Source organism: Acanthaster planci, linkage group LG21, assembly GCF_054643075.1.
Source record: "Acanthaster planci isolate LZ-2023a linkage group LG21, COTS_SCS, whole genome shotgun sequence".
NCBI classification, from domain to species: domain Eukaryota; kingdom Metazoa; phylum Echinodermata; class Asteroidea; order Valvatida; family Acanthasteridae; genus Acanthaster; species Acanthaster planci.
In genome coordinates, this window is record NC_141797.1 from 8277164 (window position 1) to 8304260 (window position 27097).

Sequence of the window (27097 nt, forward strand, 5' to 3'; positions counted from 1 at the left end):
AACAACAATTTTTAAGAGAATGATACAGTAGGTGAGTAAAGTTGGCTGGTTTTTTTGTTTTATATAAGTTTAACACAAGGGGTGTGTTCGTGCAGTTACTCCTGTTAACAGGAGTACGATGCGTGTGCATTACACTCGGGTGCAGAAGTACAGCCCCTTTCTAGCAAGAGAATACTCTTGCTGACCTGTGGGTCATACTCTAACCGTTCGAGCGATCAGGAGTATATTCGTGTCAACAAGAGTAGTTTGCTCAAGAGGAACCGAAAGTGTCTGTCTAGATAAGAGTTGGTGATTACAGACAATGGAAGCGATAGACTTCTGTCTATTAACAATAATGGCCCAGCCTCTACACAAGTTTGCTTGTGGAATTTAATCTATTTTTCACACTTACCTTGGATTATGTGGAGGGCCATGTTGGTTTACCATGTCGATGAGGACAGGGAGGTGTCTGGATTGGGCGTACTCCGTCAGTGCGCTGATTGGGTTTTTGTTGATGGCTCCAAACATCTCGCTGCTCACAGAGGCACCCGCTAAATTCTGGGAAGAACCTGATGCGTTCTGGGAAAGCCCCACTGCATTGTGGGATGGTGGCCCTGTTGCGCTGTGGGAGGGCAAAGTGGCTGGACTGTCACTGTTGCCTTGGGAACTCATTGTAAAAGCATTCATGATGTGAGGCTGGGTGCTAGCAAGGCTGTTGGGTCCGGCTCGCCACCCAGAATTCTGCTGGACCAGCTCTTGGGGATTTGGGGGTAAACAAGGTGACGCCTCGCCCGGGAGCAGGCGCCGCATTTCTTCTTGTCCCACTTGAGACAGCCGCCAAATGGGTGGAGCCTCCTGAACTCGTTCCAGGAGCTTGCTCCTAAACATGGTGTACAGGGTCGGGTTGATGTCCCTTGACGTTTTGCTACCAATGGCTTTCATAATGTCCGTTGTTGTGAGAGTCTGTCCACTGGACATGGCCTGAAGAACTTGATTAATCTGCTCGCTGTTTGGCGGTTTGGAGCTGGTCCTGGTATCATAAGAATTAGGCTGGCCTGGCACATGATCATGATAGGGTTCAAACTCACTGCTGTTTTGTGGTGGCAGCGGTGGAATATAACGGTTGGCAGAACTAGATGAGTGTTGCTGAGTGTCTCGGTTTGCAGTTATCCATTCGCTGCTGTAAGGTTGCCCGAGGTGATTAACCTCAACTCTGTGATCCCCTGGGGGGTTTGTGCCAGCTTGGAATGATCCCCCTTGACCCTGAAGGAGAACGGCTGGCGGAGGCGGTGGCCCCTGGAAGTGCCAGGAATGGCTGTCATTTTTCGCAGGAGGCTGACTTCTAGGGCTTCTGCGTTGGGATGGCTGCAACTGCCATTGCTGTTGTTGCTGCTGTGAATATTGGGGCTGGAACTGATTTCTCTGCGAAGGGTGAGGACCCTCGGAGGGTCCGCTTTGAACCTTTGGGAACCGCTGTTGTGTTTGGGAAACCTGATGGTTGGATTGCTCCTGACCCTGCATGGCTTGCCGTCCATAGGGGGTGATGACCCACAGAGGCGGTGACTCGGACACCTTTCGGACCAGACCCTGCTTCTGCATGCCAAAGAGCGTGGGGTTGATCTCCTTCTTGGAGCGAAGGCCCACCAGTTTGGCTAGTTCATTGGAGTGGATGGACTCCGTCATGGTGCAGAGGACAGAGAGGAGCCTGTGGTGCAGGCCGCCCCTGTTCTCCAGCTGAGTCATGGGGGGCTTGAGGAACTCGATGGCTTCTGCCATGGTTGGAACATTTGGGAAGCCATTCCGTGCCGTGTCCTGCTGGTCCAAGCTTTCCATTTCGTCAGTGGAGCTCAGGGGGAGGGGAACCGAGCTGTCTTGCAGGTCCCCGCCAAAACTGACAGCACCATAGGTATCCTTGTAATTTCCCCTCGTCTCCTTCATTCCCTCCATTTCTGTAATGGAATCTCCCTGTGAAGCACCAGTGGTAGGCACATCCCCATACTGGAGAGGGCCCTGTGGACTTTCACGCAAGGGGGAGTCTTTATATTGCACCTTTCGCTCATTTTGTGGGTAGTCGTAACGGTCTGGTTGACCCTGCATTCCGACCTCACCAGCATGTCGGTCATAGTTCCTGTCCATTTCCGGGGGAACGGCAAGGTCATTTGCGGCATCATCATCCGCATATTCCAAACTGGGCATGTCCTCTGACCCCGCATATTCCAAGCTGGGCATGTTCTCAGACCCCAAGCTCATGTCACGTTCCTCCGCATCGTCCGGCCCAGCTGCGGCGGAGGCAGCTGCTCTCAGAGGAGAGCTGTGACCTGTGACCTGCGACTCGTGGCCCAGCGTGACCTCGTGTTTGAGGCCCCACTTGGGCGGGGATTCTGATACCTTCAAGATGGTCCCCTGTTGTTGCATCTTGTACAGCGTTGGGTTGATCTGCTTGCGTGTGCGCAGACCGAGGGAATGCGCAATGGCCAGGGTCTCCATTGGTCCGTTGTTGTCACGCAGCGTGCCGACAACCTGGTCCCTGAGGTCGCTATTGTGGGCGGCCATCTTAGCTCTCACTGACCCCTACAAAAACAAAACAAAGCAAGAAAATCCAATCAAAATTTGGACACATGAAACAAAATGCCACCTGATGGGTATCTGCAAACAATACTGACAATGATGGAGGTTGATCAAATGTTGGCAAGTACAACAAAACATTCCAATTGCCAACTTTCGACCAATGTTCATCATCAAAACCCAAGCATTTATTACTTAAATACCACATGCACACGTACACACATGCTGGAAAGAAACTGCGATTCTTCTCTGGAGAAAATTCCCCCTTGGTCCCCGGGGAGTCCCATTCCAACATGTCCAATTTTTAACAACACTCAACAGGACACAAGAGGACTTTGGGGGAATTAATGGGCTCTGGCATATCCATAAAATTCCACTGAATTTGTTGTGAAGTCCATATCGATTCTCAACGGGAATCGATGGGATTGCCCTGTTACACATGCAGTATTGGAGGTCTTGAGGCCTGCCTTGGCACTTTCTGAACTTGAAAATTAAGCTAAGGTCAATTTGAGACCACTTGCTTGGACTCAATTTTCTCACCCTTTCATTTTTTTCTCAACATGCTTACGTAACAAGGTACAGTTTAATACAAAAGCTGGCTTGAGGTTTTATTGGCGGAGAAAATTCCCATCAAAAACAGAGAAGCTACTGGTGCATGTATAGATTCATTGAATCAGATTGGTTCCAACATTTCAATTCATCTGGATTCTTATCCCCAACTGGAAATAAGCATTATCAAAATTGAAGATGTGGAATTAAAGCCAGTCTAATTACACTTAGGCTGCATCCGAATCTGTTGTCTAGAGCTAGGTCTACGTCTTCGCTCCATTGGAAATGCGTGGAGAGGCGCAGACAATAGACCTAGCCGTAGCTCTGGAAGTCCTTTTCGGACACAGCCTTAGCAAGGGGATATACGGTTCACAAACCAGTTTATTATTTCATGCATGCACTCGCCATCGATCATCACCCGATCGCTAAGTTTGTTTTGCCTATAGGGGGCCTACCGTCATTTACCATCACCGATGGCGTGTATTTTTAGTACAGGAGGATTGATTATGGGAGGCTGTCCCCACAGATGCTGCACGGAGAGCCTAATGGTTTTGAAATGTACTGGACATTTACAAGTATAGTACATATAGTACTGGTACATGTATGTGTACATGTACTTTTGAAGAATTAAAGATGTATTCAGCATTGCGTAATTGGGTCATTCTATGAGGTTGGGGCACACGAGTTTGTGTGTCCGTTGTTGCGGGATTCTGTAAAAATTAACAGCTATTTCCCTGCATGTGGACTCCAAATTTATACATCTTGCAAGACTGAATACAGAGGTGGGTGTTATTTTTACAGAGTAAATGACCTACTCTACAGGTCATGACAGGTGGTAAAAGTCACCCATGTAACAAGGACACCATCAGAAATTGTGCCCCAACCTCATGGAATGACCCCGGGCAATTAGGCACATGTTTTGTTCAAAAGTCCACACTAGGTACATGTGTATGTAAAGTTAGTGCATTACCCCACCATTCATAAACTCAGTAGTATACTCATGTTAACACCAGCAACAAGCCTGCAAATATGGCGTTACAGTACTTCTTCATTTTCCTCCCATTTTGTTTTTTTTGCGAACTGGTAAATCAGTTTCTTCTTCTCGTGGAGCCCCTCTGGAGCAATTACAATTTATCTTGACGAACTTCTTCCATGGAGATGACTACTTCCAAATGCCCAGAAAATTGATCTGTCTGTTGCCAACCAGCATGACCAAAAACAGTAGATTCTGTCTGGCCAGGTGGCGTCTAGCCATCGAGACTCATTTGAAATATGTGCTCTGTGTATCTAACATGACGAATTACGGGATCTGGTAACATTTATTTTGCATGCATGCGCCTATCTGCAGGGGTGCATTTTAATATAATTCAAGTCAGGCCATGGACGTACAATCCTGTACCCTGCTGATACATGTGACAGAACGTACATGGAGCCAGCCTTAATCCATTTAAGAGACATGCAGATGGATATGCACATGTAATTACCTATGAAATTTTGGGGCTGTAATTACACCTAGTATGTGTATGCTTGCTATGGAATAGCTCAAGGCTTAATTCAACACAACATACATGTAAGTACACGTACATGTACATACAGTATGCGTGTACTCACAAACCTACCCTACATCTGCAGTGTATAAATCAGCTTACTGGCCTTCCTGATATTGTGAAATAAGGCTGGAGCTAATCTTCCAGTTCTCCTTACTCCCAGGGGAAGAATCTCTGAATACTCTTTGCGGAAATTTCTGCCGAAATAATAGTACTGGTATTTCATGAGTTTCCCAAGAATTTTGGCTCTGAAAAGGATGCATCCATGAACGTGTTTAACAAGCAACTTTAGAATTTTGGTCTTTTTTTTTATGATACAGGTATCTCTTGTGAACATGCACTGGCTTTTTCATCACTACAATGAAGATATGAAACATGATTTTTTTCTCTAAAACTGAATTTCACTATTTATCAGTTTTAGAAAAAATAATATTGCACCATAAATGGTGCAATTCAGTTTGAGAAAAAAAAAATCATGTTTCACTTGAAAAATCATGATTTGACCTGAACTTTTGAAAACAGGAATTAAGTAATGGCTGACATACCGGTAAGAGACTGGCCATGAAATGCCGCACTTTACAACCCTAGTCTAGCCACAGAAAACAGCAACTCTAGATCTGTGTCATGAAAGAGAATTGGGGTCACCTACATCAAGCACCTCTTCCTCAACAATCCCTCATCTTCCATTTCCCATGGGGACCTTGAATAAGGAGCTTCTGGATCCATGTTTTAATTCATGTCGGGTGCGGGCTGAGGACGGATGCTGAAATCAATTCAACTTTCTGCCCCGTATCGTCTTCTCCACACTCACAAAATAAAGGGAGGAAGAATAAAACACTGCACGAGGAAATTCAAGAAGCTGTCGGCGGCAGCTCGTGAATCGAAAAAATGTGATCCCTTCCCTGAATGGATGTCTGCTCTTGAAGGAGTATCCCATGATAGAGTCAATGGGGGCCATATACTATGAAAGCAGGAGCTAGCATTTCTTAGGCCAACCGGAAAGAGTGCCGCCATATAAGTCTTTTGCAAAGCTAGCGCCCTACATGTATACCCGCACCCGGAAGCTGGAATCTTCTTAAGACGGGTGAAATAAGAGGAGAGAAGTACTCCGTCAGCATGATTTTATTTGTTGTCTTTGTGTACATGTTTTTGGCTCAAGGTTTCAATTTCTCCAGGAGCATTCTGGAGTAACAACGCTTTGTGAGACAGTGGATGAAGACTGCAGGGCACAAAGAGTGCTTCCTTTTTTCTTGCTTCGAACCCCAACTACAAGTAAAGTAACTGCTTTTTCCCCAACCTTTCCACCAGTCGCAAGGGTTCATTTCCCTTTCTTGGTCCTACAGTTACAAATTTCATATGAAGTTAATACATGTACAAACCTTTAACCACTTCCTGCGGGGCATTTTTCAATGTTGATGATGCTGGGCCGGGATGTTTATCATTTTTTTCTGTTTTCAAAATATTTTTAAAATTCTTATCTTCATTTACTCGACACTTACAAAAATGTGAAGGACTGTCTGGTGGCTGCTCCAGCCTTACAGCCTGGTCTTTTGTTCCGAGTACGGTCTTTTGTCACAAGACCCTGTTCCCTTAGTCCGAGTTCAGAGACCCCGGCCACGCATATAAAGCAAACACGTACGTGTCCGGATCAGGAATGCCCGGCAGGAAGTGGTTAAGCATAGGCGGAGCCAAGGAGAGGGGTCAATGGAGACCTCAACTTGCCACCCTATGCATCGTACCCAAAAAAAAGGGGCAAATTTTTGGGGATTTTCACATAATGCCAAGCGGGGTAGATACAGAAGCAAACTTTTACGGGGGGATGGAGGGGCAAACTTGTTCATTGGTAGGGGCCAAAAATTTGGCAAGATTTTCATACAGTACATGCTTTTGGCTGAAATGAAATAAACCCAAAATTCCCCTTTATTTCATGATTTTGCCTTTTATAGGACAGCAGACATGGCCCCTGCTGACCCCCCCTGATCTACATGTACATGTATTCTTGAAGACAATTTTTTTGAGATTTGAAGCTTTTTCATGCTGGGGGTACGGTAGCAAGTAAACTAGATAGGTTTGCAGCAGCACCATGGATTAACAGTCTTTTTGGAGTATGTGGGGTTCTGAAAAGAACCCCTGGTACTCAACATTTTGGCCAGTGTGCTCTGTCCGTCATCAGGAGGGGCCAGACAGAGCATACTTGTCTGAAATGTTTTTGTCCGAAATTTTCCGGCACAACTGCTTTTCCTTCAGCGCCCTTTTGCTGGTGACTAATGTGTGCTACTGGGTCTGCTGGTAGCGATAATTATTTCAGGGACTTTTTTTTTTAACACATTGACTGCCGCGCATAACGTCAAAGGGGCATCCCCATTTGCCAAACGTTATACGCATGCATGCATATTTAATAGGTACTTTTCAGGTGGCTACCGGTATTTGAACATGAGCATTTTACAGATATACGTGTATGCCCTCACTGCTGCCAGTTGCGCATTTGCTGTGTTCTTCGGTGATGCAAGCATATTCAATTTACATTACATTAGCCTTTCATTTCCTACAAGTCTATTCGTAGAGGCAGAATCCGGTACACCTGCGACTACGAATATAGTCGGCAGTCATTATTTTATTTCAGTTTTAACCCGTCATGGAGTGGTGTATGAGTGGCATACTGTTTATGCAGCGTCCATAGTGGTCGTCAAGTACGGTAGCCCCATGGTACATGTATATTTACTAGCAGAACAGGTATTAACCCCTTGACGACGGGGATTTCTTTCCAAAAGCCGACTCCAAGAATTCCAGCCTCGCTTGGCCACGAAAGCCACCTGCCAAACTGCAAATTCTCGGGTTGTGGCCCTGCGTGCTCTGCACACTTTGAATTACACAGTGAAAAGGCTGATTGTCCGGTGGCATGCGGCTCTACTCACGCTTCCACATTCCCGTTGCCTCTTTTCAAAGTGGGGACTATTGTGAAGCTGGTGATTATGAAGCAAATTCGGTCTTTTCATTTCTGGGCTACACACAAAGGCCAATCACCATATATACAAGAGCCAGGGTCTGCCTTTTTTCACTGTGTTTGCTCGAGCATGGACCAAGAATAATAGCTGAAAAGCGGGCTGAGGATCTGAATTTTTACGGCGTGTCTTGCCGTGTCCCGGCGCGAAGGGGTTAACTGTCCCTCCTACATGTACATGTAGTTTGACTGATAATGACAAACATGCCTGGCCGACTGGCCTTGAACAAAATAATAGGGCCTTTGACAGACGCATGTGCGTGAGACACACATTAAACTCAATTACATGTACAACTCTGACATGTGCACATGCATTTCTTTTGAATGATGGCACGTGGCTATTCATAAGTACCCCAGTCACAAGTTGCTTTTTTTCCCCCATCGGTTGGCGTCCCAGTACATGTACACACAGATACATGTACCGGTACTTTGTACACAGAGAGCACTCTGCTGCCTTGTATCTGTCTGTAAATTTTCTGGCACATGTACATGTACATGTACGTGCCGTACACGTGTTTGCAAATCTGATGTATACAGCATGTTCACTAGAAACCTCCACTCTGTTGCCAAACTGCTTTTCGCTCTGTTCAAGTTCGTCAACCCCCTGCTCCCCATCAAAACAAAAAAGTCTCTACACAAAACTGCCCCCATAAAACAGGCTGGCTAAACGTGACAGGAAATGTCAAACAATAACGCCATGTCACCTTGAATCTATTACGGAACAGTTGGTCTGTGGCAACAGTCACCGTACACTGCACAAAAAGACACACGCTTCAGTTGATTTGTCTCAACTGAACCCTCCCCCGTTTCTTTTATGAATAGTTTACCCGAGACTCCTGCAAACATTCCCAAACTCTTCCCATTCTTCAATCCAGATAATCATTCTAACTGTCAATGCCGATAAACTGGGCAACGATGAAGTGTTTATCGTTCCACATCAACACAGTACCGTACATCATACATACCGGTACATATGAAGGCTCAGATAACTCTGAAAATGAGTGGTCGATCTAAAAATGGAGAGTACTGCATGTTTACAGTGCCAGAGACTGTAACATCCATCGCATTGCCAATTGTACATGGTGAGCAGCCAGTGTTAATGCGTTCTTCAGAATGTCCTGGTATGTATACATTGTACATGTATATGTCAGGAAGATGGAGGCCCGTGATCATTTTTTTTATCACAAGTCTCTGCAAGTCCATCAAAATAGTATAATATCCAAAGGAAATGGAGGCAACATGCCCTTCATTCTTTTTACTTTTTCAGAAATTGAAAGCACCAGCATCCTAGAAACTGAACCGCCTTTCTTGTGGGGTTGAAAAGACAACTTGAGGTGTGCACGACAAAATGCCGCTCTGTCTGGTGCAACAGCCAAGTGCCATGAAATTAGCCAACAATGTTGCTACGGAAACTCAACACTGTAGCCTCCGTGTTGGTACACATACCGTGTACCCTGTGTGTCAGTCAGTAAAGCAACACTTAATCCAAGTGAGTACCAAAGTGTGACATCACTGTGAACCAGAAAGTGCAGTGCAAATGAATGGAGCACGCGCGCATTCTGGTTCACGCGCTGGTTCTCGTGCTCATGCCTTTTACACACTAACTGTGCGCGTGACGGATTCACTTCGGTGCTCTGTTACTTGTACAGGCATGTCAAGCTACAGTGTACAATTGTAACAAAAAGAAACAAGAAAGACAGAAATTAAAAGAAAAACACAACAGACATGGGTTTCACTTGAGGTAGTTTAACTTGGAAGATCTGCAATTTGACTGTACCGTACAAATGGGAAATCTTTCTTTATTTTTCAAACACCATTTTTCCAATGAAAGCTTCTGGTATTAACTTGTGCGTGACATGCATATGTGTGTTTTTTGCACACCCGTGATCTTCATGTCACTCAACTGTACAAATGCACATTCCTCTGTGATTCAAATGCAACACTTCGTCTGAAAGCTTCTTGTACATTTACATATACATGTTTGTGAACGTGGATGTAAAATGCAGATGTCCTTTACATACCCGTGACCTTCGCTGGCACACATGGTGTACCGGTACATGCAGGCTGTACATCACTGAAAGCCAAGTCAGAGGGATCTGTCAGTATACAGCTACAACACCATCACCACCACCGTCGACCACGTCTCGGTCCCGACCGAGCGACTAGCCCAAGACCATGGCAAACATCACGGCAGGAATGCCGGAGGTATGCGGGCTGACCCGAGTTTGAGGGCAACGGGATCGCGGATACACCAGCCAGAGTTGGAGGGGGGGTCGGTATTAGTAACAGAGCCAGGAGAGGATTGAAGGATGACAGCAAATGAGCCAGCTGGGCCGAAGGGAGAGAGTGGTGGTGGGGGGGGGAAGTTGTAGTAAAGCAGGCAGCCCCTCTTGGTTTATCTGCCAATCTGTTTGCACAGCATTTGGTGGCTTGTCATCCTGAGGACTCAGGCGCACGGGCCGTGCAGACAGCAGTGTAACATTATGAGCTCTTACACTCTCTTGAGTGCCCCGTCCTCTTTGCAGCTGGCTGCTGGCTGTTATTAGCGGAGATCTTAGAGCGTGCGTGACGCATTATTATCCGGTGATAGATCACTAATGTGGAGCCCTGGGTCAGGGAATCACATTCATTGTGAAGGACCGTTTGTCAGCACCGGTCTAAGTGGACATCTGCAAGGTACATGCATATTTCCTCAAAAGCTGTCCATGAATACGTGTCTTTTTAAGACCAAAATTTTCTCAAGAATACTTTCACACGTTTTAAAGAATTTTTCAAAGATACAAGGTCCATTGAAAGTACTATGTAGCCTCTCTATAAAGAAAACAAGCAACTGAAAACAATGGAGACTGTGAACCAAACTATCTGTGTTCACAAATGCAAACAATACACTGTAACAGTGCTGCCAATGTTGAATCTCACAATCTACACCTCAGTCTCAATCTACGTAGCAGGTGCTGTTACAACTCCTCAAACAAGAAAGACGACACTTAGCAACACATACACACACAAACACTTACCTTACATACCTAGTGTGGACATTCCTTTCTTTTCGTGCAGTTAAGAAAACTCAGTGAAAATACTCGTTTTTTCTTGAACTGGGAACACGATTTTCAGCTGGCTTTGTTTCCTTGACTATTCCTCTTCCTTTTACGACAGATGACCCCAACCCCAAAATGCCTCTAAACTTCTTTTTCAGAGAAGGAGAAACATCCTGTGGACATGTGTAAGTCCACAGGACTTCTTCCTTTCCTGCAATGTGTGGACATCTTTTGTTCACAAGTCCACACTAGGTATGTAAGGTTAGCGCACATGCTCACACACAAATGAAAACGACAGATACATGTACTTTGATATCACTTCAACTGATGTCATTTGTCACTGAGCCCAATGTTTAATTAATCTTCTGTTTAATAGTGAATGATCTTGCCAGGTGTCAAGAACGCCCAAAAAATGTCATGCTTGGGGACTCTACTGTAACTTTAATAACACGGAGGGTCAGCCACTCTCAAGCAGCAAAGTCTGATCATGCAATGACATGCTTTTTCAAGCACGAGGCAATTTCTCAATCTTTTCGTGAGTTTTTGTTTTGGTGTGAGAAAGGGTCGTCGTTCCAGTGGTAACTTGACCCATGAAAACAGTCGACTAGTCCTTCTACATACATGTACAAGTACATGTCCGCCATTCATGCGAGGCCTGCATTCGGAAGCCTGCATCCACCAATTGGGAGTCTTCGGTGACAATAAGCAGAACTATGGCTGCTGATTGGTCAATACTGCAATTAGCCAAGGAAAGCACCTATGATAGATGTATCCACTGATTGGTGATATTCCTCACATCAAGATACTTGATGCTTCACCTACGGTATTTACATGTACCCGCCGAATCTCCACAAGGATCACGGTCGTTCCCTAGGCACACTCCATTCCATCAAGGTTCATCAGCGCAGAAACTCCAAACATCGATTTAGCTCACCATCAATCATTTCCATTCAAAACAAGCGGGCTGCTGGAATAACGTTCCTTCTGACTGATGTGGCCAACGAGTCACCGAGCTGTTGTGCCAACAGAGAATTCCCTTCAAGTGGGGCACATTACTGCTGCCTTTTTATGAACATTCAAGTTGTGCAATAACATACAATAAAACTTTGGCACTTGTAAATCCGTTTGACAGGCGATAACGACACTAAAAAGCACATTAAAAGATTCCAGCTTTGTTGCATACAATGTGTATGTCACAAACTGTACATGTACAATGTTTGGTCGAGTACATGTACCGGTAAATGTGAAATGTTTCCCCTGATTTGAAAGTGCAAGTTTTTACACTGCATACTGTGTATAAATCCCTTTCTGAAGGAAACCTTCCGGAATCCTCCAATTCTTCCACTGTTGTGAGGAAAGCAACGGCACGACGACAACGGCAATTTTTTTCTTTTACTTTTAGGAGAAACAGAGTTCTATGGCGATCAAACTACCAGTAGCTGGGTTGTATCTGGATTCTCAATCCTGCTATCATCAATCCCCAATCCTGCATTTCATTGAATGCATAATTTACTAGAACACTTGTTTATTTTTACATTTAGCCTTTCAAAGGTCACCGTTTGCCATTGTTTGGGTTTATTGGCTCCTCACACTTCCAGATGTGTTGATTTTTGAAACAGTGCCATCAAAATGAAGAAAGCAAAAAGAAAACAAAAAAACCAAAAAAACCTGCCTTTTTGAATGTCTAACAAATTGAGGAGGCCCCCTGCGGGCAGCCGGTCAGTCCCACATCACGCAGCCCGTTCTATAATCGGCATCTGGGCAGCTTGGCAAATACCTCAATTATCCAGCTCAACATACATTTTTTGCTCACCCGGCCAGCCTGATTATCAACTTAGCCAGTTTTAACTGGGAACTGGTCAGGTCTGTGTTGCGTTGGGACTTGCATGTATGTAGCCAGAGGCAATGGTGGGCCATCATGACAACAGAACATGTTGAGGAGGGGAGAGTTTTCCCTTTAAAGATCTGGGCTTTTTCATGGCTTGAACGGTGTTGAACTTAAGTTTTCAACTCAAGTCTCAACTCAAGTGATAGGTTTCTCAGAGGGACCGTGAGAAGACATACATGTACATGCAGCATCTCCTTCTTCAATTTATCCTATATTACTGGTGATCAGACTTGTCACGTCATTGTAGTATTGCTTTTTGAGGGTATTTTCCTCTATTTCAGTTTAAGTAGAAACAATGCAAACCAAACAAGTAATTGATTGTTCAGAACTATATCTTTAATAATACTTAAGACAGCGTGATCCCCACTACTCATGATGGAATCCTCCCAAAAGACACGCAGGAAATACAAACAAAACTGTTCAAAAGCCAAGTGTCTGCTTTTACAAAACAGAGCTCACATGTTCTTTGGAAGATGCAGATAGGATTAGCAGGGTTTTAAAACTTAAGATGCAACCAGACTGAACCTAACCGGGAAATTGAAGTTAACAGTTTTCCCCAAAACAACATGATTGTTTTTTAATGCGGGAGAGCAAAACTGGGAGCCATTTTCACCAAAATCTTCCACGGGCATTCTGACTTGACAGTGACTAAAAACAGCAGCGCACCCTTTAACGGTGAGACTATTCCTAGACAAACAATTCACAGTTGAGTGTTTCCCTCGTTTATCAAAGAAAGATTTTTTTTTTTTCAATCATATGCTCAGGCAAGAATTTATGGTTATTACTCCCAAAAGTCCGGCTTGGGAAGGTTCTGAACAGTACATATGGATAGCCCAGGGGACAGCAAGAGAAAGAGGGCCCCATCAGAACCTCAGCCCGAGAGCCCCTGGCATTCATCCTGACCTGGTAATTTATGCTCCCTGTTTTGGAAGCATGGGGAGATGTTGATGAGCAGGTTATAAATTATGGAGGCACACACACACACCAAAAAAAAAAAAAAACCCGCACCAAACTTGAGCCTCACTTAATGATAATGCGATACAGTTGGGGCCAAGAGATATATGCACTTGTGATGTGTTTGTTCCTTTGTTTAAGTGGCATCTTAAAGGTGAAATGGTTTGCCATTTTTCCGAAAACAACCCCCCCCCACAAAATGTACGTGAACAATAAACAAGCAAGGAAAGACAGAAGCTTGATGCAGATTTAATGGGGATTTAATTGGGTTATGCATGGCATGTACATGGCGACAATGGCGGAAAGCAAAGCAAAAGTCAAATCCAATTAAGCCTAAACTCAGAGAGAAATGAAAACACTGAGTCAAAACATGATAGAACATTACATCATGAGCACTCAGACAACCTGTAATCAGATTAGCACAACTGGGTGGTGGACAGACAATTTCAGCACGTGCGTCAAGGCAGAAACGGAGATGAAGAGTTGAGGCCTTCACTTGAGGAATCAAAATGGGGGAAAAGAAACAAAAAGTCTGGCTTGCTCTGATCAATTGTTGTATTCCCAACCCTTGCAAAATAAACCTTCATGTCAGCATTATGTAAAGCGTACACTGTGTGTGTCTTTCGTACATGTACATGTATGCATTGAGGGCTATGCTGCACATCACTTCGGGGATGCTGGAAATTCTGCATTTGATGACACTCTTGATGACTCACAAACACCGGTATCAACTTCGAGCTTGCATTGTCAAGTAGCTCCAAAAAAAAAACCCCACTGAAAAAGTCATTATTACCAAGTTTTCTGCAGTGCTGGATACCAAGGAGAAACCATTGCCCCCCAGTCTTGGCATGAACAGAAAAAAAGCCCTTTTTAGCTTTTTATAATTGAGCTCTGAAGACAAAAGAGACTGTGTTCGATTTCTATGCTTCCCTATTTATTTGAACAGATAAATTCAGAGAAAACATGTTTTCCTCAGAGTTGCTCTTCAAAACTACAATTGCGTGGGCTCTTTAGTCTAGAATGAGAACAAACAGAACACTTCCAGGAGGAGAACAGCAGGGCAGACACAGTTCTGCAAAACATACATGTACATGTATGCCTTCAGCAGACATCATTCAACACGTATTCATAGAGGTACCAGTGTACAAATACTGGTACCCTAACTCCTTAGAATGTACACAGCTTTGATATCCTCTTTAATACTTGCTCCTGACACTTTAAGTGGATTGTCTTCTCATCAAGTCCTTCAAGTGGAAATGTCAACAAATGGGGGTTATGAGGGGGATTACTGGTGTAGGCTCAACAGCTTAAGGCTGTTTGTCTAGACAGGCAGGTAGCCAGTATTTTCATGGACAGAATATGTAGCTGTCAACTGGTACATGCGCCTTGTTTGGACTCTACAATTAGCAAGTAACAAATCTGTCAGCGTGTCTCTCACAGATAGAATCTGTCAAATCTAGGTTGAATACCAGTTTGCAAAATGTCATTAACACCTGATGCCAGTAACTACATGTACATTGTATCAGAGGAAATACTGATCAATTCTTCCTGACAGACCAACAACACTTTTAACTATTTTGTCGACAAAGAGTTGAAGGTTTTTGAAGTACCTTAATAAAAGTTACATGTACTAGCAAATAATGTACAGGTATATATGCTAATGGGCACCATGGAACAAGGAAATGTTTACTGTTGGGCCTGATATTTCTGCTTAGAAAAGGGACAAAAAAATTCACTACTTCTTAAAAAATTATGCTACGACATTCACTGAGAAAAGGGTTGCTTTTCTGAAGGTGTCAAATGTGTAGGTGAAAAGCTACACTCTGCTAAATTAAAGATAAAACAAACAAAATAAATTACAGGCTTGCCAAGCCCAAGTTAGAATCACGATAACATCTTAGTAACTTTCACATTACTTACATTAATTGTCAAGTTTAATTGCTGAATGCTTTAGCTGTGAGCTATAATTTTAATCCCCCCCCAAAGTTCCCAGGAATTCTCCAAGAAAAAAAATCCTGGAAGTAAATACCCACACCTTGTTGTCTGCGATTATTTGCACCCAAACTGCAACAAACTGCAAATACATGTAAATCAGGCCCGGCAGAATACGGCAACCCCTTTGCAAACAAGATACATTGTAGCCTCCTGACTTCATTTGGCTTTGGCCAGGAGGCCTCTGATGTTCATTTGTTTCTCCCACCCACGAGTCCACGGTGCTCATTCGAGATCTCTTGGTCTGTCCGGGGAGAATCATTATGGCCAGCCAAGCCTGACTGCAGAGGATGTGCGGCACTCGCGCAGCACCTTCTATCTTCAGGCCTGATTAGTGAATTTAAGGAACTTTGTTGAGGCAGCGATGACAAACTGGGACATGTGAGACAAACAGGCTATGACGAAGTCAGAACCACCGGTATGAGGCCATTAAAGTACAGATCCATGCAGTTAAAACATATGCCACATAACCCAAACTAATAAAATGAAAACAGTGTACGTGTAGCTACATGTACACATCTATGTGCACGTACAAAGTGTACAATAAAGTTAAATCGTATCCAAAAGAGCGTGGTTGTTTTCAACTACAGCTACATCCTCCATGGCATGCTTATGAGCAAGTTAACAGTTTAAGCTGAATCCATAGCCACGTGATACAAAATTTACATGTAAATATGGCATGACTATTCAAAGTCACGAGGCAGCTTTTCCTTTGTCACCATGACCACCCAGCCTGCTGACCTCACGTATATAAAAAGAAGCATGATGAACCAAAGGAATAAACTGCAAACAAGAGACCCTAAAACACAGAAACAAAAAATGATTTGAACTGCATGTACATGTAAGCGTTTGTCAAGTATTGACAAACTGAGGAACCACTCTCGGCAGCTGGGTCACTCTCAGGGTCAGCCTACAGGTACAGTACCTGTACTGACTGTGCAGTTTTCAACTAGCGGGATCAAGGGGGCACACTTGGATTCAAAAAGTAAATTATTCATTAAACAATTTCAAAGGAATAGAAATTTTCAACAGGGCAAGAAGTCTTGTTCATCTCTTAAATCTTGTTCAATCGTGGCTGGAGATACATACTCCTAGATGTGAGAAGCTACTATATTGAATATAATGTACAACTGTCTATGTTATTCCAACTGATTTTGTATATGGTTCGTACATCAACAATCTGCCGGTTGGTACGACCGAATATTCCGATATTCGAATAACGAATTATTTGAATTGACCCAGCCCTAGCAACCGAAACTACCGGTACACACAGCATTATTATGTACAGTACCGAACAAGTAAATTTATTTTTGTACCATGAAACAGAAAAATAAGTCGGCCCCAAAACCAGTCTACCGTTACATCATGCATGATGTCATTTCACCATGGTAACGGTAAATGGATTTCACACTCGGGGCAAGCGCCCAAACAAGCTGTTTTAAAAAATCAGCAGCGGCAGATCATGGCTGGATACAAAGACACAATGTGTGTACCGAAAGCCGTGCCACGCCTTCCACATACATGTATGGTAGACATGAAAATGTATCCGAGAATCTTTCCCCTTTAAACGGGGGGCCTGTCTTTCACCTGGCTCTCCAGTGCCCTGATCACCCTTGATACGGGAGTCACGTCCAGGGCAAGATGGCCTTAATGTGGGGGGGGGTTTGAGGATCGGGGAGAGGGGTGGGGGGAGGACTCTTTAAGAAGCACCTGTCTCCTCCGGTATGCGATTCATGGCTGAATGGTGACACAGTACACGCAGCTGTCACATGCATTCTGCGCTAAATGCGGCCTGCTCAATGTTTAATTTTCCCAAATGGGGCACTGGTCAGGGTTCCGTGAGGTCTTTGCGGTACTTTGTGGGGACAGCGTTGGTAATCCTGGTTTCATGAGAGACGTGCTCATCTTATTTAAATTAATCTGTCCACTGCACTGGGGTAGTATGTACATATACATATGTACTCACTCGGAGGGTGGCGTTAATCTGCTTTTAATGTGTACGTACCACGTAGACATCACAAGAGATCATGAAATAAACCACACCTACATGTAAGGCAAATATGTCTAGAGAGTGATTCAAGCCTCCGACCTCTGACATTGGCCCTCCCCCCATCCCGGGCTGCCTTTCAAAATTGGGTCTTAATGCGTGGTCTGCACTCCAACTCGAGACGACATTGACCAGTGGACCAGGGGACCTAGAAAAGGTATGGCTATTGACAGGTGTCCAACAATTTTGGTCTAGGATTGTAGCATCCGGGTGCCAGGGTTCTAAATACATGTACCATTCCAAAACAATCTACTGCACATCACGAGAAGTTTTGGCTGGTAACCTGATTTGTCAAGCAAGGTTTTTTCACACTTAAACAATTTTTATGCTTAATAAGCCTTGCTATGAAAATGGCCCCAGCTGATTGATGGGCATCCAGAAATGGATGCTGGATAACTTCTTGAGATTCAATCCAAACAAGACAATATTCGTGATCAAGTTTCTTTCCCAATGCAATATCAAAATATGACACATCTCCTACCTATCACAGATGCCTTCAATCTTGACATTTTCGTTGACCACCACAGAGAGGAAAAAACCTGAATTTCCCCCCTCTTTCCACCCAGACTGGCGCCTTTGTATGCTTACATTTACAGATAAGGAGCACCTTACATGTACATTTTGTACATGCGACTGCTATACAGGTCAATTGGCAAACCAAATCAGTCCCCAAAGATTACCTCTTGTTCTGGCTATTATCAGGGCTTTTGCAAAGCCACATTTCAGCAGTGATACCGCAGGCAAGGGGATGGGAAGCACCCCATACAAAGATAGATTTGTCCACTTCGACCCGAGTCTGACAAAATTCCCACGATCCACGCAACTTGAGGAAAACTTAAGTCCATCTGTTCACTCAGTCCCTTGAGCTAAATGTTCCAAGAAGTTCTTTTGCAGAAATGTCGTCAATTGCACAAAGATTTAACAAAAACGAGACAGACTGCCGAAAGAAATAAAAAGCAAATGGAGCCTGGCCGGGTCCCCCGTGGCCCTCGGGCTTAGATCCCATCCTGAGAATCTAATCTAGTGGCTGATGGATGACCATTGCAAACAACTTGTCAAGAGAAACACCGGGTTTCCAAACCATGAATAATTAAAATGCTTGAGGACGACGGTATCTCGGCAAATGAAAGACAAACAGGCCTTTTGAAAACAAAGCAAGGGTAATATGATGCGAAGAGGCATAAAAGATGAAACAAGATTGGCTGTTTTTGACCTGTGTGAATTTTCAAGCACAACGAGAGGCTTACAGTCAAGATGCAGCAAACTTAGGTGCATGTTACGTACATGAACCTACCGGTACCGTGAACATTCCTTAGTTTTCAGGCAGTTAACCGGGGTGAGATTGGTGGAAAATGAAACATCCACCAAATAATCAGTCGTGGCTGCCCAGACCAGCGTGGGGTTTATGGTGTTCCCCTGCTTGTGTTCTACATGTACATCAACTTTCATAAAACACCTCACTCATGTACTCGGGAGTTTCCAGGTTTCAGAACAGATTGTTTGGAAAATTCCGATGGGAAAAATCCTGAAATCTGGGAAAATTCTGACAAATCTCAGCCCTGAGTTAAGAAAACTGAGCTAAGAAAATACTCCTGCTCCTTGAATGATTTTCAGCTGAATTTTTGTAAAATGTTTCCACGACTGTTCCCCTTCCTTTTACCATGGATAACCCGAACCCCGAACTGCCTCTAAACTTCTTTTTCAAAGAGAAGGGAAAATGTCCCGTGGACATGGGTAAGTTCACAGAATGTCTTCCCTTCTGCCATTGTACTACACCTTTTGTTTTAACTACTGGTATAAACATGTACGGGTTAGCGCGCCTCTACTGTGCATGAATAAATACCGACACATGTACAGTACATATCCTTGCTGTAAAGTGTTCATTGAATGCCTATACGCTAGCCTTTAGTACATGTACATATGTACGTGCATTGCACCAGTAGAATTTCCCTTTAATGCACCCCTTTAGTCTAAGAATTCAATCTTGGGCTCACTTCTTCTGGTAACTAAAGATTATGTACTGTACCCCTGTGAAGCAAGGTGAGTAAATATTGTGCGACGTTCATAAAAGTAGTGCCCATACTAGGGGAAAAGACAGAATGAACGGAACAACCAGTTTCTCCAGTCCTTTTGAAGTACGCAAAGTAACTTTAAGGCCTCATAAAACGTTACCATGAAGTTGAAATTAATACTTAGGCCTACAAGTACAATTGCCATTGATATTAAGAACACTCTTGTGACAAAGACCACATTGGTCATTACACGTGCAGGGTGCTAATTCTCGAGTCCTGAAGTATCTGGTGTTCTGTAGTTACAGACCAGTAGCTCCTAAATGATTTGGATCGCGAGCCGAGCACGTCAGGGTTTGTTTGGAAGGGAAAGTCATCAGTACACAAACATTCACCTACTGGTATGCACGTGTGAAGAACTGGCTGAGAATTCTGAACAGCTGACCGTGATGAAGAAATGTCATTAACGCAGACTGCGTGGCAGAACTGCCTGGATGTGTGTGCAGGCAGCAAGGTCCTCTGCCAGTGGTGTAAATTCAAGTGTGGCTAATAAATCACCATCTCTGCATTCCTGACACTCCAGTGAGCTACCGGTATATCCCTTTGGCACATTGATTTCCCTCAGAAGGACTTACCGGGATTAGCCTTAATTTCTGCACGTCTTTCATTAGAGCATGAATTAATTACTTGTACAGCGGAATATACCGCTATGCCCCTCATTGTCCGGCAGACTGCACATGGCCATCTGCTGGCAATCTTCTCTGTTCACTACTGTTGTACAAAAACACAAAGGAAAAGTGATTCCCTGATGCTGATTGACTTTCGCTGGTGTTTTCTGGGCAAGTAAATCAATACAATACACATTTGAACGACTTCGGTTTACCGACCACACATGTAAAACCTTATTTCAGAGCATAACACCCTTCTAAACACAGGACATTCCGAAGTTTCATGAACTCATGAATAATTGATTGGCACATATGGCTCTCTCAAACCTGGCCAAACTTGACATAATGTGTCCCAAGAACTCTTGGGAACAAGCCACTTGTAAGTTAATAACCTTTAAAAGAACCCTGTATCATATCAAATGAAAAGAATCCCCCGAACATTTTCATGAAGATACCAAATTCAGTGACACATCAAAGCAAAGAGCTGGGTTGGTTTGTTTGTTTTTGTGGAAACTCACACAAAATTACTGAAAACACAACGGATTTTCAGACGGCATGTGAAAAAGGTTCCGCAAAGGTTACTTGCAATGTGTAAATGCAACTTTAGGCGTTTTGGATAGCGGATATAACTGTACATGTATAGGGAAATCCAACTTTGTCCCAAATCTGACCTGAAAATCCAATATCTGTTGGTCTTCATGAGCCCATTTCAGTTATTAAATTGCTTTCTTCCATTCCAAGTCGGGGTCAGTTTCAGAAACTGTGACTACCTGGCTTGCTCCTCCGCATGAGAGTGTGACTACACATTGTAAAATCAGACTCATGGAACAAAAAGAAATTCCTTTGGTAATTTTTCTCCGGCCTTGATTTTTTTGTGGGCAATATATGGAACTGAAATTTGCAGTCAGGTCCATTGAACAGGTACACACTTTTGTTAGGACTGAGTGGTGGGGAAAAAACATTTGTCTTCATAGCCTTTCAGGTCCCCACAAAATATCGCTGGTGAAAGGCAAGTGTCCCCACAATAGGTATGGTACAAACTTGTACACAAACATTATAAAGACATCTCCTACGGCAACTCATCATCAACAAAAGTGGTACCAGGAATTCATTTCTGCATTATTCGCACATGTGTAGTAAAGTACACATGTAGAAGCAGCTACCTCATTTACATTTTTCGTCACCATGACATTTTTATGTGCCAATTTCATATCCCCCCAAATCAGTCAATCAACAACAGCTCAAATAAAAAATCTAAATAAAACTAAAACTCAAAACAGTTACATGTATGCTGATATGTTGATTCATGGGAAATTTACTGTACTGGCTATTTTAAAGAAAAGTGAGGGCAAGCGATTTCACTGAAAGGATGCAAGTCCATTCAAATCTACGCTTGCCGAAAGAGAGTGCGGAGTAATGTGGCCAGTGACATAAAACTATGCCGCGAGCGATCTCTATTACCAGCCGGAGAAGCGTGTTTGCAAGCTCATTTGGAACATGAAATTTGAGTGTCTTGAAAATGGCAGCATGTTTTTCAGAGAAGATATGATCTGACAGGCACTTCAGGCATTTGATTGACTGACGGTGATTGGAATAATCTGCGGCAGAAATCGTTCAATTGTGAGTTTTGTTTTCCCAGTACATCTCAGAGTTGCAATGACTTGACTCAAGTCTGACCTGAGTCACATTTTTGGCCACTCAAGTTCCAATGGGTAAATGACCTTACTCAACTAAAGTCATTGTGAGCAAATAACTCAACTCGACTCGAGTCACTATGTTACAAAGACTCGACTTGATTCCATCACAAAAATTAGTGATTGGATACAACTCTGGTACATCTACAACAACGAAATGCTCTTCTACCATGCAAAGCCCATATTTTTCGTGTGTGAAATGGCTGGAAAGTGTGGCAGAGGTTTGCATCTTCTGCAAATCTACATGTCCTGTACCATGGAAAATGCAGATCTGCATAAGGCTCGCAAAAGCAAATTCCAAAACTTTTGGGAGAAAAAAGTCGAACAAATGAAGTCTCTCACTTACAAGTATAAGGGGCAACACGTGGCCATTGTGGAAATTGGCCACACTTTCACTGACCTAATCATATGAAATTTATATACAAATGGACTTGTTTTTTTTTAAATAAAAGTGGAAATTAAATGTTGAGACTACTAGTACACATGTACCTATTAGTTCCACTCTCGTTTGTTGATAAACCGTTTCTTGAATTGCATGATTACATAATGCCACAATCAAAGAAAATGAGAGTGTTAACAGCATGACCAATTTCCAGCCTCTGCATGGAATAACCCAAAATTTCACAAAATAAACAACCACTAACAACTCATTCTTCTTTCAAGCAAGCAATCTCGCGAACAAAATCACCATCACGCACGCGGTCTTCGTAGGATCAATTTTATCGGCCAAACCAAGTGCACAAGATACCGGGCCAGACCCTCTCAAAATGCAATTGGGACAATCAGCCAGACAGTGAGTGGAGAGGATAGCCTCCGTTCTTATTGATCTGTCACTTAACTGCAATCTGAATCTGAATTTCCGATTGGCAGCGCCGCACTTTTGCAACCGATTCGTTTCAACGTGCCTGCAGATTCGTCAACATGAGAGTACTGCTCTCATTAAAGCTGCCTTTGTTTCTGAATGTGCCGGTTTGGTTCAAGCGAATGTTTCCCTTGTTATCTAGCTCACGAACAAGATGCAATGGGAGACTTTGAGACCCTGGTGGCAGCAGACATATTGGTCCTTTTTCAAAGTACTGCACATGCTCAGAACGACATGTACATGTATGCCCGTATGCTCAGAACAGTGTGTGCATGCTCAGAACTGGTCAAAAGGACCAGTACCAGTGTGTTTGCCATCACAGAGCATGACAAAGTCCTTCATTAGCTAACCCTCCTTTGGTTTTACAGCACAAATATGCACAAGTGCCCAAGGTCACTCTCTTGCATGTTGGTGCAGTGCACAACGCGATACAGTTGTGCTTCTTTGAGGTGTTTACCAAATGACCCAAAGAGTGACTTCAGCATAGGAGGGTTCTAAATTAGGAGGTGCATGTACATGTAATAACAACCTGATACAAAGATGTCAGCCAGCTTCTTGTTCAGAGCCTGAAAATAAGGTCAAACAAGCCTAAACATATTGTTCAGGTATGAAATCAATGCCCGCCATTTCAATTGCCAAGCCTGAAATCAGGCTTTAATTTGGCTGGAAACTGATACATGTACTGCAGCATCTTTGATTTGACTGCTAACATCGTTTGCATGATGATAGAATGCCATCATGGCAAAACACTACTAGTACAGAGAAAGGGAGGTTTTACACACAGACCTAATGGTATGCATAGTCAGGCAATTTGAAGTCCCTCATAACATGTTGGCAGTTGGGACAGCAAGCAGGCTTGTTTTCAGACCAATGGTGCGAGATAACACTGGTCAATGTACGTGAAAGGATTCTCTAAAAGTTGACCACTGAAAAATACTGACTTGTGACCGAAACAACAACCGTACAGGATACTTGTTTGTACTGCAAAGTGAAGTTTTGAGAAAGTGGTATAGTGTATTCTGTGTGTGTCTTCACTCCCCGTGGACTTCTCTGGCCTATTCTATTCTATTGCGTAAAATATACCGGGTACCAGTCCATGAAAAATCTGCAAAATGTCGACACTGACACCCAGTCTTTTCAGTTCGGGCCAAATTGGACACCCCTTTTTCTCAAGGGCGTACATTTATAAAAACTTTCTTGCAGCAGAAACGGTTTGCAAAACTCATTCTGATACATGTAGGACATTGGGGAAAACTGAGAGCGTCTCCAACACACGTCCTGCTTTTTCAGTTCAGGCACGTATGTAATGCCTGATTTTCAAGGTTTCTTGCGGAGACTGCCCTTTACACAACTTCTGAAACAAAAACAAAATTAATTGAAGCATATATATTCACCATCTTGAACTCGGCTTGAGCCTGTGGTCCCTGCAACTGTTGCTTGGACAAGCGCACCAGCCTGGCACATCCCGCCATATCAATTGGCCGATCCAATCCGTCAGAGTAAAAATTCCCCCAAAAATCAAATTACCGTACACACACACACATGATCTGCCCTTGCCCGAAGGCCGTTGTGTAAAGTTAAATACCACTGGCTCACTTCAGTTCAGTAGCCCAGGCCAGCAACACAATGCTGCGGGGTGCCTGAACTATTCAAGTTGACCGGCGAACCGTGATGACATCGGAACCGATGCAGACACCGATACTGATGTCAGCTGGCAATTGATGTTGCTATGAACTCTCTCTCTTGCTCCTCTGACGGAGATCCCCCCCCCACTGATAAGGTCAGAGACTCATGAATATGCAGTAGGGGCCCCCTCGTGACAAACGGCTTGGTGACAGATCTGGGACAATTCGAATGTCATGCATATATGCATGACTTAATTCATGAGCAGGGGCTTAATGCATGTACGTGCGGACTGCAATTTTGACACTTGATTAGGAGCGTGCATATTACATGATTAAAGTGAAAAAAAAAATGGGTGTGCATGTACATGTACCTTCTTTGCTTTGAAGATTTCAAAGGTCAGAAAGAAAAGGACACAGAGCTTTCTTTCCTGATTTCCTTTACTGACATACCAACCTTTTTTTATTGCAAACAAATTTGTAAAACTTTTCTGTTTTACCTTTCAGAAGAACTCAACTCTGATTTTTAGAAATTTCTGACATGTGAGAAAATTCTTAAAGTTCTCAAAGCCAAATCATTACATTCTAAAAATGGCTATACTTAGTATTAGACTCTACACCTGCTGTTTGTTTACGATTAAGAAATACGTATTTTCTCTTTTACCATTTTTCAACATTCAAGGGAATCTTATTAGCAGCCTGTCAATTTGCTTATAACTAAAGTGATTCAGTTAACCATCAAAATATTTGCACAATCCAACACTCAGTTTAGGTGTTGAGAAAGTCTAGGTAATACAGGATAAGGGCAAAGGTCAGGGCAAGAGACCAAATTGTTCTAAACCATCAGCTTTGTATTTTTCTTTCTATTTGGGACATTTCCTAGGGTAGTTGTCAAGTTACACTGTTTTGTAATTTTGGGGATAATTATTTGACAACTTTACAAGTTTGCATATTTAAATTAAAAAATGTTCTGATCCACAAATTTAGAGCTAGAACTTAGAGTCAAAACTGGTTTTCCAGGTCTTGTGTTCCATTATTCGGACCCATTTTGTGCTGCGCATGGACATGTAGGGTAACTTTCAGAGAGTGCTTATCGGTGTGAATGTGAAAGCGCATCAGGAGCGTTGATAAACGGCCTTCATTCTTGAAGCGCTGGCCGGGGGCGGTCAAAGCGAGGCAATGGTGATGATGAGTATACATGTATTTGCTGCCCCTCACTGCCGATGCCACCTGACCATCGGCTCACGAACGTGCACACCATTCTTCACGCCTCATTGCAAATGCACGCCTGCTAATTATACGATAGAGCATACAGGAAATAACAGGGGGCAAGTTAGAAGCCACTTCATCGTGAATAACGAGAACCCCCTCGGGGAGGCGGGGAGAAGATAGGAGGGGTGGAAACAGGTCCAGTCTTTGCCGACGGTGAATTTCAAACCGCAGTAGCCCGCTCTTGAATGGACCAGTTATGTTGGAGTCTCAGTCTGTCGTTTGGTTGACTCCTAATCATGTTTACAACAAAATGAGGAAATTAAAAATGATTTTTTTGGGCACTTTTTGCACTGATCAGCCCAAACTTGGCAAACCCAGCATTACCAGTAAACTATATGGATCTGTCAAAATACATGTAGATGTCTGCTCTAATGCACTGTACAACATCTTCGTGCATCACCCCTGACCAATTGAACTGTATTTTTGTTTGTAGAAATCTTCTTCAATCCGAGGTGCTGTAAATCAATGACACCTTCCTCTGTCCTTGCACTTTCTTTCATTAAGGATTATTTACAAGTTACCAGCAGATGCAGGCCCTATCTTCCTTGTTCAGGCAAAATTACCAGTAAACCCCCCCCCGGTCAATTTTGAGAGACTTGGGAGGTGTATTATTTCACAAAAATAAAATTCCTGGCGGGAAGGGCTCAAGCCCCCGGGATACCCTCCCTTGGGTGGGCCGTGGACAACTTAGAACAATGCACGCATTTCATTTAGAATTTCTTCATTTCTTAAAAATGTCCTCAACTTTTTTCTTTCTTCAATTTATTCTAATTGATTTTTTTTGGGGGGGGGCTTTCTTTAAGTTTGAAAACACGTCTTCGTTATTTATAGCAATATCCTCAGTACACTGTTCATCCCACACAGCATTGGGACCAATGACCGCCAAATTACTCGCAATAAACACAACCTGACAGCACTAACTTTGCATAATCGGGCTGGCACATCAAAGATGGAACTGACTGTGAAGGTTTGGCGGGCTGGGTTGCTCGTCAAATATTCAAAAGTCAATTTGCAGGGTCTCAATGTTTCATGCGTGGATGATTTTTTTCACACCAGGACACGTTTTTTATGAGGGAATTGCGAGTACACGTGGAAGAGTTGGAATGTTTCCGGAGAAAAAAAAGTGAGATATTCCCCAAGTAGTACAACGTCCTATTAAAATGGGTCAGATGGAAGGGGGGGGGGAAGTATCCTCTTTCCCAGACATCTGCTCATTTATAGATGTACATGCTGGGACATGATGCAGAACACAAACCAGTATGTTTCGAGCAGGATACTAGACTTGAGTAAAAATCTGTCCACTGGACATGCCTGGTTCATGAACAGTACTTGGTGTATGGACACACATTCTAACAGCCAAAAAATGAGTTCAAACACAGTGATGTTGTTACAGTGAGCTCAGTCGATAAC

At 43.4% G+C, this 27097-nt stretch overlaps 1 protein-coding gene across 4 annotated transcripts in view; it reads right to left on the reverse strand.

Annotated features, from left to right (window-relative positions):
* LOC110984008 (uncharacterized) overlaps positions 1 to 27097 on the reverse strand; it is a 53767-nt gene that overhangs the window by 18468 nt on the left and 8202 nt on the right. For 2 of the 4 annotated variants that reach the window (XM_022243773.2, XM_087131111.1), the window contains one exon: positions 392 to 2550. In XM_022243773.2, coding sequence (XP_022099465.2) covers positions 392 to 2550 — 2159 coding nt within the window. Of the gene's footprint in view, positions 1 to 391; positions 2551 to 9662; positions 10122 to 24187; positions 24480 to 27097 lie in introns of those variants that run through there. The other 2 variants (XM_022243774.2, XM_022243776.2) reach the window with 2 other exon arrangements.